Source organism: Heptranchias perlo, chromosome 19 (genome assembly GCF_035084215.1).
Source record: "Heptranchias perlo isolate sHepPer1 chromosome 19, sHepPer1.hap1, whole genome shotgun sequence".
In the NCBI taxonomy this organism is placed as follows: domain Eukaryota; kingdom Metazoa; phylum Chordata; class Chondrichthyes; order Hexanchiformes; family Hexanchidae; genus Heptranchias; species Heptranchias perlo.
Window position 1 is genome coordinate 44,908,947 of NC_090343.1, and position 12,053 is coordinate 44,920,999.

General features: G+C 46.1%; 1 protein-coding gene across 2 annotated transcripts in view; it reads right to left on the reverse strand.

Annotated features, from left to right (window-relative positions):
• Window positions 1-12,053, reverse strand: part of LOC137335336 (engulfment and cell motility protein 2) — a 145,884-nt gene that overhangs the window by 20,850 nt on the left and 112,981 nt on the right. For both annotated transcript variants that reach the window (XM_068000665.1, XM_068000664.1), the window contains 3 exons: window positions 5,925-6,088; window positions 4,883-4,995; window positions 1,704-1,811 (listed from right to left, as the gene is read on the reverse strand). In XM_068000665.1, coding sequence (XP_067856766.1) covers window positions 1,704-1,811; window positions 4,883-4,995; window positions 5,925-6,088 — 385 coding nt within the window. The remainder of the gene's footprint in view (window positions 1-1,703; window positions 1,812-4,882; window positions 4,996-5,924; window positions 6,089-12,053) is intronic.

Here is a 12,053-nt window from a genome sequence, read left to right on the forward strand (position 1 = left end):
GTGTTGGTTCGCTCACCACCTGCCGCAGGCCCAGTCTAGCAGCTATGTCCTTCAGGACTCGGCCAGCTCGGTCAGTAGTGGTGCTACCGAGCCACTCTTGGTGATGGACATTGAAGTCCCCCACCCAGAGTACATTTTGTGCCCTTGCTACCCTCAGTGCTTCCTCCAAGTGGTGTTCAACATGGAGGAGGACTGATTCATCAGCTGAGGGAGGACGGTAGGTGGTAATCAGCAGGAGGTTTCTTTGCCCATGTTTGACCTGATGCCATGAGATTTCATGGGGTCCAGAGTCAATGTTGAGGACTCCCAGGGCCACTCCCTCCTGACTGTATATCACTGTACCGCCACCTCTGGTGGGTCTGTCCTGCCGGTGGGACAGGACATACCCAGGGATGGTGATGGAAGAGTCTGGGACGTTGGCTGAAAGATATGATTCTGTGAGTATGGCTATGTCAGGCTGTTGCTTGACTAGTCTGTGGGACAGCTCTCCCAATTTTGGCACAAGTCCCCAGATGTTAGTAAGGAGGACCTTGCAGGGTCGACTGGGCTTGGTGTTTTGCCGTTGTCGTGTCCGGTGCCTAGTGGTCCGATGCCGGGTGGTCCGTCCGGTTTTATTCTTATTATGACTTTTCGTAGCGAGATTTTACAACTGAGTGGCTTGCTAGGCCATTTCAGAGGGCAATTAAGAATCAACCACATTGCTGTGGGTCTGGAGTCACATATAGGCCAGACCGGGTAAGGGTGGCAGGCTTCCTTCCCTAAAGGACATTAGTGAACCAGATGGGTTTTTACGACAATCCGGTAGTTTCGTGGCCATCATTACTGATACTATAATTTGAAATTGAAATTGAAATTGAAATGTGTTGAAATTAAGACTCTTCGCACTGCATCCAATGCCAATTCATTTCTCACCCCCTACCCCACACGAGACCTCAAAACTATCCTTACCTCCCTCAGTCTCTCTTTCCTCCTACAGCCTACAGGCTTTTAAAAAAAAAAATCAAACTTGGCGTCACTTTAGTACTCCAATCCAACTGGAATACTGTGTTCAGCTTTTGGCACCGCACCTCAGGAAGGATATATTGGCCTTAGAGGGGGCGCAGTGCAGATTCACCAGAATGATACCAGGGCTTAACAGGGTTACATTATGAGGACAGGTTATATAGACTAGGCTTGTATTCCAATGAGTATAGATGATTAAGGGGTAATCTAATTGCGGTGTTTAAGGTGATTAAAGGATTTGATAGGGTAGATAAGGAGAAACAGTTTCCTCTGGTGGGGGAAATCAAGAACAAGGTGACAATCTTAAAATTAGAGCTAGGCCATTCAGGAGCGAAAGGCTGTGGATGCTGGGGTCAATTGGAGCTTTCAAGACTGGGATAGATAGGTTTTTATTAGCTAAGGGTATCAAAGGGAAATGGAGCAAAGGCAAGTAAATGGAGTTGAGGTACAGATCAGCCATGATCTAACTGAACGGTGGAGCAGGCTTGAGGGGCTGAATGGCCAACTCCTGTTCTTATATTAAAGCCGGTCACACCGCTAATCCAGTATTTGGCAACGACGGAGGGGAGGCCAGTGCGCAACGCTAGTTAGAAGGTTTGGTGTTCACGTCAGTATGCAGAGATAGTGAGCAGAACTATTTATTGGAGAATGGAGGTACAGTCAGTCAATGGAGTTTTCCACCCTCACAAACTTCTGCTTACTTTTTTCCTGCAGCGACTCAAAGGCCACCTCACCCTGTGGGTTCTCATCCAGGTCTCCATAGTGCAACACCTTGTGATTGAGAGACAGTCGGCAGTACCAAAACTTATCTGTGGAATGAACAGAAAAGAAACAAGTGAGACCACAGTACTGCATTAACCAGTAACTACTCACGTGTTATATTCCCTTGCATTTTGAAGGTTGATGATATTGAGGTATTTAAACTGATGAGGATTCGATAGGGTAGATACAGAGAAACCATTTGTCTGGTGGGGGAATCCAGAGCAAGGGGGTACACAGCACTGCACTAACCAGCAATCTCAACCAAATGGTACTCTGCACAATAGCTATGCCACACAGAATTAAACAGTACCACACATTGAGCATTGGACCAATCAGTAACCATACACACAACACAGCTACAACAACTTGCATTTATATAGTGCCTTTAATGTAGTAAAATGTCCCAAGGTGCTTCACAGGAGCGATAATCAAATAAAATTTGACACCGAGCCAAGTAAGGAGACATTAGGACAGGTGACCAAAAGCTTGGTCAAAGAGGTAGGTTTGGCAGAATGTCTTAGAGGAGGAGAGAGAGGTAGAGAGGTGGAGAGGTTTAGGGAGGGAATTCCAGAGCTTAGGGCCTAGGCAGCTGAAGGCACGGCCACCAATGGTGGTGCGAAGAATCTGGGGGACACACAAGAGGCCAGAATTTGAGGAGCGCAGAGATCTTGGAGGGTTGTAGGACTGGAGGAGGTTACAGAGATAGGGAGGGGCGAGGCCATGGAGGGATTCGAACACAATCATATCATAGTAGGTACAGCACAGGAGGAGGCCATTCGGCCCATCGTGCCTGCTCTTTGAAAGAGCTATCCAATTTTTTTTAATTTTTTTTTTTATTCGTTCACGGGATGTGGGCGTCGCTGGCAAGGCCGGCATTTATTGCCCATTCCCCTGCTCTTCCCCCATAGCTCTGCAAATATTTTCTCCAAGTATTTATCTAATTCCCTTTTGAAAGTTGCTATTGAAACTGCTTCCACCACCCTTTCAGGCAGTGCATTCCAGATCATTACAACTCACTGCATAAAAAATGGTTCCTCATGTCGCCTCTGGCTCCTTTGCCAATCACCTTAAATCTGTGTCCACCGGTTACCAACCCTCTGCCACTGGAAACAGTTTCTCCTTATTTACTCTATCAAAACCGTTCATGATTTTGAACACCTCTATCAAATCTCCCCATAACCTTCTCTGTTCTAAGGAGAACAATCCCAGCTTCTCCAATCTCTCCACATACCTGAAATACCTCATCCTTGGTACCATTCTAATAAATCCCTCTGCCTCCACAAGATGATCTCTTTCTTGGTCCGTAATTGGTCCCACCCTTCCTTTGATTACCTTTTTACTATTTATATGTTTAGAGACTTTTGGGTTCCCTTTTATGTTAGCCGCTAATCTATTCTGATAATCGCTCCCTGCCCATCTTATTCCCTTTTTTAGATCTCCTCTGTACTTTCTGTATTCAGCACCATATATTTGTCATAAGCCTCCTTTTTCTGTTTCATTTTAATCTCTATATCTTTAGTCGACCAAGGAGCTCTAGCTTTGGATGCTCTTCCTTTCCCCCTCATGGGAATGTGTCTACTCTGTACCCCAATCAGCTCCTCCTTGAAGGCCTCCCATTGTTCAATTACTGTTGTGCCTGCCAATTTTTGATTCTAATCCATCTGGGCAAGATCCCTTTTTAACTCACTGAAATTAGCCCTCCTCCAGTTAAGTATTTTTACATTTGATTGTTCTTTGGCCTTTTCCATAACTATTCTAAACCTAATGATATTATGATCGCTGTTCCCCAAATGCTCCCCCACTGAAACATACTCCACCTGCCCCACTTCATTCCCCAGAACCAGATCCACTTCTGTTTCCTTCCTGGTTGGGCTGGAAACACACTATTCCAGAAAGTTCTCTTGAACACATTTCAGGAATCCCTCCCCCTCTTTGCCCTTTACACTGTTACTGTCCCAGTCTATACTAGGATAATTGAAGTCCCCCATTACCACTACTCTATAGTTCTTGCATCTTTCTGTAATTTGCTTGCAAATTTGCTCCTCTATCTCCTTCCCACTATTTCGTGGCCTATAGTATCCACCCAGTAGTGTAATAGCTCCTCTATTGTTCCTTAATTCTAACCAAATACATTTTGTCTTTGACAAGGATGAGAATTTTAAATTCTAAGCATTGCAGGACTGGGAGCCAAAGTAGGTCAGCGAGCAACAGGCACTTTACTAACCAGTAACTACACCACACAGAATCAACCAGTAATTGTCTGGTCAATATTGGGATAGCCAACAACCAAGAACAGAGTATTGCCCTAATTATTTTAACCCCCTGATGGCTGAGCTGGTAAATTCACCGCCCAGTATATTCATAGACCAGTAAATTCACCGCCCAGTAAATTCATAGACCAGACCAAAAAGGTCCCAGGTTTGGTCACTGGTCTGTGCTGAGTTCTCTGATCTCAGCTTGGACTACAATGGGGACATTACAGTTGGTCTCGGAGCCCCTGGTCTAGAGAAGATGGGGGGTGGGGGCGAGGAAGGGAAGTAGCCAAGCTTCCCGCTCCCAATCGCTAACCAGTGATCCCCGCTGGAAAGTGTATGCATGTGGAGGTTGCATGAGGACAGGATCTGGCTCAGCTGTGATGCTTCCTTCAGTTGAATAGGGTCACCAATACTCGTCGACTCCCTCGCACGTGAAGGATGGCCGGGTGCTTGAAGTACTGGAGGTCAGCTGGGACCTGCTAAATGAAGGAAGTAAAAACAGACAACCAGTACTAGAGTCAAGGTAGGTGACTGAAGGCCCAGTGGAAGAGGCAGGTTTTGAGGAGGAGGCTTTTGAAGGAGACAGAGAGATGTAGTAAGGTGAAGGAGTTTATAGAGCGAGGAAGAGGATGAGACAGACAGGAGGAGGAGGGAACGTTTCTGAAAGTAGAAGGCCAAGTGGACTGAAAGCTCTACCAGCGAAGGTTGATGGGAAGGGGGAATGCACAGAAGTTCAGAGTACTACACCGCAGTCAACCAATAACTAGTTGTTCATAAACAATAGCCAAACATAAAACTTTGCTTTAAACACACAGCACAGTGCACTCACCAGTACCAAACAAACACACACCATAAACCAGTACCTTGTCGCCTGCGACTGCTGACTTTACGGAAGCTGGTGCCTTCGCACAGCCGGTTCAGACGCTGTTGTTTGATGAGCTCTATCACCTCAGGCTGAATCTTCTCCCGCAGCTCACTGAGAACAGAGAGTTTCAGGTAAGCACACTCGCAGCAACCAGTCAGAGCAACACCTAGCGCAAAGAAAGCCTTGCTCCATTGTATTATTGAAAAAAATATGCAGTGATTTAAAAAAAAATATTGTGGGACTTTCACAAATCATCACCTCCCAGGGAGACCTGTCCGGTTGGTTCCCCTCACTGTCAGACTGCTCCAATGACATCAATGTTGAGGAGCACCCTGCAGTAGCTCCACTGAAACCAACGTGGATCATGACCTTCAGTTGGCCTGAGAACCAATCCCAGGCAAAGTGACCTTGGAAAAATACGTTGCTGGCCAGATGTGCTGGTTACTCCTTCTGAGGCAAAATCCAAAAGACTTGCATTTACATTGGACCTGTCTCAAAATTATCTGAAATCACTTTACGTACAATTAATTATTCTAAAGTACAGTGACTGCTAAGCAGGGAAACATAGCAGCCATTTTGCACTCAGAAGTATCCCACAATTATGAGATGAATGGTCAGTTTCAGTTTTTTTTAGTACTGAGTGAAGGAGGAATGTTGCAGAACTCCCTGCCCTTCCTCAAATACTACCGTGGGATCCTTAACATATACGTGAACTACCAGGGCAGGCTGATGGTTCAACACCTCGTGCAAAGGGCCATAGCTTTGACATTGCAGCACTCCCTCAGTATGACAATGGACTGTCAGCCTAGTTTGCGTGGTAAGGTTTGGAGTGGGCTTGGATGTGCGATCTTCTAACTCAGAGGCAAGACGCAATCAACTGAACCAAGCTGACACCAGAGCAGCTTCATGCCCAAGGGGCCTGACCCAGAGTGGCCTCCATTGAATAAAAAATAATTCCCCCCAACAATTACATAACCTGGACACTGCTGTAATTACTGAAGGGTCTGTGGGGGAAGGGGAAGGTCAACAGAGTAACATACACGATCGGCGGTGACTGGAAGTCGTCCTGGCTCATTCTCTCAGATTGCCGCAGCCTCAGGATCTCCGAGTAACCCAGGCAACGCACTTTACTCTTGAACTGATCCAGTGAGTTTGGCTTCGTGCTCAGGGACCGAGTTATCTGTTCACGCACCACCTGCATGACCTGCAACGAGAGGAGCGATGAAATCTGGTTACCTGCAGTGAAGGAAAACGCACAGCCTGGTGACTATTATAACTAGCACTACCTGACAACTAAGCGCCATGTGCTACTTGGACAACCTACAATGGCAAGCAGAACAGAGAATCCTTCCCTGGTCACTTGCTGCTGCCTCCAGCCAGCAATGGTACAGAATTTCTTTGTGGATGCGCTAAATAAACATTTCTTCCCGGAGACAAGTTCAAAGTGCAGCCCCCACTGCAATGAATGAAGATCCTCAGGGATATGTGAGGCTATGTCCCATCAGTAACATCAGCAGAACAGTCCAAAGACAAGGAGAACCAAGTTACACATCATCCCGACTTGGACATACATCGGCCGTTCCTTCATCGTCACTGGGTCAAAATAATGGCACTCCCTACCTAACAGCACTGTGGCAGCACCTTCATCACACCAACTGCAGTGATCAAGGCGGCGGCTCACCACCTTCTCAAGGGCAACTAGGGATGGACAATAAACGCCGGCCTTGACAGCAACACCCACATCTCATGAATGATTTTTGTTTTAAAAAACGGCAGGTCTTCACTACAGTAAGAAATTTGATGTTTTAAAAAAGATCAAAGAATATTTATAATTTCCTCCCCAATAGAACTTTGAACAAAAATTGTGCCCCTAGACTTTCCTTCACCTTCAATCAAATTTGTTCAAAATAATGAAATTAGGCAATTTTCCCTCCAATGTGCACATCCAATTTACACTGCTCCCCTCCGCCCTCCAATTGCCAATCATCATCTACACTGTCCCATTACCATCTCTCTCAATCACCCCAATTCCCAATCTCAATTGCATTTCCAACATTCTGCCCACAATGCTAACTTTATAAAAAAAAATTTATTCATTCATGGGATGTGGGCGTCGCTGGCAAGGCCAGCATTTATTGCCCATCCCTAACTGCCCTTGAGAAGGTGGTGGTGAGGCGCCTACGTGAGCCACTACCGTCCATGTGGTGAAGGTACAACTGAGTGGCTTGCTAGGCCATTTCAGAGGGCAGTTAAGAAACAACCACATTGCTGTGTGTCTGGAGTCACATATAGGCCAGGGTAAGGACGGCAGGTTTCCTTCCCTAAAAGGACATTAGTTGATGCTACAAAGATAGGTGGAAAAGCAAGTTGCGATAAGGACACAAAGTGTCTGCAAAGGGATATTGACAGTATAAGTGAATGGGCAAAAATTTGGCAGATGGAATATAATGTGGGAAAATGTGAAGTCATTCACTTTGGGAAGAAAAATAAAAAAGCAAAATATTATTTGAATGGAGAAATACTACAAAATGCTGCGGTACAGAGGGATCTGGGTGTCCTCGTACATGAAACACAAAAAGTCAACATACAGGTGCAGCAGGTAATCCAGAAGGCAAACGGAATATTGGCCTTTTCTTCTAGGGGCATAGAGTATAAAAGCAGGGAAGTCATGCTACAACTGTACAGGGTGCTGGTGAGACCACACCTGGAGTACTGCGTACAGTTCTGGTGTCCTTATTTAAGGAAGGACGTACTTGCATTGGAGGCAGTTCAGAGAAGGTTCACTAGGTTGATTCCGGGTATGGAAGGGTTGTCTTACGAGGAAAGATTGAACAGGCTGGGTCTATACTCGTTGGAGTTTAGAAGAATGAGAAGAGATCTTATTGAAACATACAAGATTCTGAGGGGACTCGATAGGGTAGATGTTGCGAGGATGTTACCCCTCATGGGGGAAATCTAAAACTAGGGGGCATAGTCTCAGAATAAGGAATCGCCCATTTAAGATGGAAATGAGGAGGAATTTCTTCTCCCTGAGGGTCGTGAATCTTTAGAATTCTTTACCCCAAAAAGCTGTGGATGTTGAGTCATTGAAGGCTGAGTTAGACAAATTTTTGATCAGCAAGGGAGACAAAGGATATGGGGAAAAGGCGGGAAAGTGGAGTTGAGGTAAAAATCAGATCAGCCATGATCTCATTAAATGGCAGAGCAGGCTCGAGGGGCTGAATGGCCTACTCCTGCTCCTATCTCTTATGGTCTTTTAGTCTTAGTGAACCAAATTAGTTTTTTTTTAAAACGACAATCCGATAGTTTCATGGTCACCATTACTGATGCTAACTTTTTACTCCAGATTTTTAGTGATTTCACTTAATTAACTGAATTCCCCAGCTGCCATGGTAGGATTTGATGTCGGTGAGCTTCTCCTCTTTGGAAAATGATTTGAGACAATCCTGCAGAGAACATTTGCTAGAAGATGGAAGTGGCAGAGACAGATACATAAAGGCCTCAAATGTTCGAGATCGAGATCTTTTATGGCAAGTTAGACACTGTACTGTTGATTTAAACTGGCTTTGGAATAAAGCCACAATAATGGACTCATTGAGAAGTTTGTGCTTCCACCAGGCTAGATCTGCTACTCTTGTGTCATCCAGACCATCGTTATTTTCTTCCTTGTATGTCTCCAGATTATTAATCCAGGCCTTTCACCAGGCCCGTCTGCTCACAATCACCAGCGCCCCCCGCCCGCCTGCTCACAATCACCAGCGCCCCCCGCCCGCCTGCTCACAATCACCAGCGGCCCCCGCCCGCCTGCTCACAATCACCAGCGGCCCCCGCCCGCCTGCTCACAATCACCAGTGGCCCCCGCCCGCCTGCTCACAATCACCAGCGGCCCCCGCCCGCCTGCTCACAATCACCAGCGGCCCCCGCCCGCCTGCTCACAATCACCAGCGCCCTCCGCCCGCTTGCTCACAATCACCAGCGCCCTCCGCCCGCTTGCTCACAATCACCAGCGCCCTCCGCCCGCCTGCTCACAATCACCAGCGCCCTCCGCCCGCCTGCTCACAATCACCAGCGCCCCCGCCCGCCTGCTCACAATCACCAGCGCCCTCCGCCCGCCTGCTCACAATCACTAGCGCCCTCCGCCCGCTTGCTCACAATCACTACCGTTCCCTCTTCCCCACAAACCCTACGAATGCCGTGTCTACCCAACCAAACAATTCGCTAACACAATGCTATCCCTCTCCCTTCTAGTCTGCCCACCCTCACATTCCATCTGCCTCCCCATAATCTGCATTGTTCCTTCTCTGGCCCATCTCACAATCTCCATTATTCCCCCTCTGGCCCCTCCCTCTGAAGTACCGAAATACAGGGTGATCATTGGCAAGGTTAAAATGAGCAACAGGTCAGTACAAAACTAGAAAAACAGTCTCGTGCACAAGTACTCTTTCCTCCTCCCCACCCCACACCCCCAACATGCATCAAGTTGAAATAATTTATGTCCATCCTCTGACTATACAATAATCATTAGAAACATGTCCATGTGGGCAATCACAGCACTATCCCCCAATATTAGTACCACTCACCAGAACTAGTATCCAGCGCTGTCCACAAGCCACACAGTGAGGCTCACTCACTATCACACAGAGCCTATACAGCGTATACTGCATGAACACAATGTATGACAGTGTTGCAACAGCAAAGCAACGGCAGCAAAAAAGAATGTGCCCGATCTGGTTCCATGGTGATAGAGTCTGGAACCCTGCCAAGGAAACTCGGTCTTTGAAGGGTTGTTGGCAGAGTTTGCTCTGTGTGGGTGTGTCTCAGCTGTTTTATTCTGTCGGTGAGACCTTTTTTGTGCCACAATCAGCAAAGGAGGCAGTCTGTGTCACTGCAGGGTTCCCACTGCTGAATCTCGGTAAACATACAAACCAAGTGCAGGCACCGGTGCTGCACAGTAACTGTTGTACAGCAATAAAACCGGACCGGAAAAAATATTACACTGGCACAATCACCAGACTGGCACAATCACCTAGATAGCCCCTCAAAGAATTCCAGTAGGTTTGTAAGACATGATCTATTATATCTAAAACCAGGCTGACTGCTCCCCATGATACCCTAGCTATTTAAATATTCATTTGTAGCATCCTATAGAAGGCCTTCAAGCATTTGCCCCCTCTATGGATGTTAGGCTAACTGCTATGTAGTTACCAGGCTTATGCTTTACTCTGTTTTTTGATCACCAATTCCTCCTTTAATTCCGGAAGGATTCCAGGATGTATCCCATCTGGCCTAGGAGTGGATACTGAATCATTACAGTTTTTTGCATAATGCATTCTTTGCTAATTTCTGTTTGTGGTACGTGTCACTCAGACACATTTACTCATACACTTTTTATACATAAGCCTCCTTTGTGAAAACTGATGTGAAGAATCCATCCAATTTATTAATTAGTCACATACTGACCCTCTGTAATAATCCACAGTACAAGTGCCTTGAGTATCCAGATTCAGAATACAAAATCTGAGAAGGTGATCGCAGTCCATCTGGGCAGCCCTAAAAGGTCAAAAATACCATAATATCCTCTATCTCTTATACCCCTCGCTCATTCTTTAGCCAACATCAGCAGCATAGTGGGTAGTCGGTGCTAACAGTTCATTACTGGGCACAGTGCGTTCTGCGAGGGTCCTGGGCTCACGGATCTGGTTGGAGGGTATAGATCATGAGGGCTGTGCTGTTTTAAATTCATGTGAAGAGCAATGGGCAGAGTGATTACAGAATGGTAGCACCCCATTTACACCAACACAGCTGCATCTTCATTTCCTTGGTAACTGCAAAGACTGGGAGATGTGGTCCCTGGCAAGCCTGGTACCCAGTTACAGTGAACACTTTTGATAGTAATTATACCCAAGTAGCAATATTGCTGGCACCTGGTGCAGTCAGTGCTGAGAGATCCTGGCAGCAGGAGAGTGTCAATAAAAGGGATTGCAACAACATGCACTGTCAAACACTGGCCCAATTATCTGCAGTAACTAATCCTAAAACTCTCAATGTCAAAGGCCTGCCAGCAAGAGAGAATAAAATAAATCAGGATTATAGGATACTATGAACAGGATTGTACCACGGGTTAATATTAATGCAGATCAGCAAGTAATTTTTATTAAATTAAAAAGGACCAAGTAAGGAAAGAAGCAGAGAGAAAGAAAAAAAGAGAAAAAGAGCCTAATTAGAAAAGGAGAGTTGCACAGGAGAGAGAGAGAAATGAGGTACAGAGAAGGAAAAAAAGAAAAAGGGAGAGAAAAATGACCGGAGAGGGAAAGATGCAGAACAGAGAGAGCAAGAGAGAGTGAATGTGGTTTGAAAGAATAGAAGGATAAAGAACATCTCAATTTGCAACGAAATCCATGCCCTGGAACAACACAGAAAAGCCACAATACTCACCAGTATGACTGGACTCCATCTCTGTAGAACAGGCAGCTGTCTGAGGAGTGAACAATCAGAGCCACTCAAACACCAATGCTGAGCACAAGCAGAGCGGGAATGATGTACTCCAATAATGGGGTGTGGCAGAGAGCTCAATGAGCTGTGAAATCTATCTCCATCTCTCCCCCCATCATCTCATTAACACTTCCTGCACCGAACTTGCTGCTCAGTGGTCTTCAGTATGAGGTTCTGTGTCATGTCAGCTCTTTGACGACTGGAGCAGATCAGTTTTCAGATGTTACAGAATCCATGAGTGTGTGTGAATACACGCATTTCAGGATTAAATGAATGGACCGAAATCACTTAGAGGAGTATTTTTAAGGCACCTTTACTAGAGACCGGGAGACAATAAATCCTACAATTTTTCTTTTCTTTTCCACTCCCTCCATCCCAAATTTCCTTTCCCTCTGCTGCCTTGTGTTGAGCTGCGATTCCATGGGTGATATGCTACTTAGGTGCGGTATTGGGGACTGAGTTTAGACAAAGAGTGCTGGTGGTTATTCCACTGTAGGGGACAACAGTAATCCCTCATAGCAATCCCAGAGATCAACAGACTGGAGTTCAGGCCCGAGATGTTACGACTCTGTACCAACTAGAATCACCATCTGAACTATTGGAGGAGCTCAGGGCACACACCATGGGGTACAGTAATTATGGTACCGCATTAGCAACCCAGGGATCATGAGTTCAAA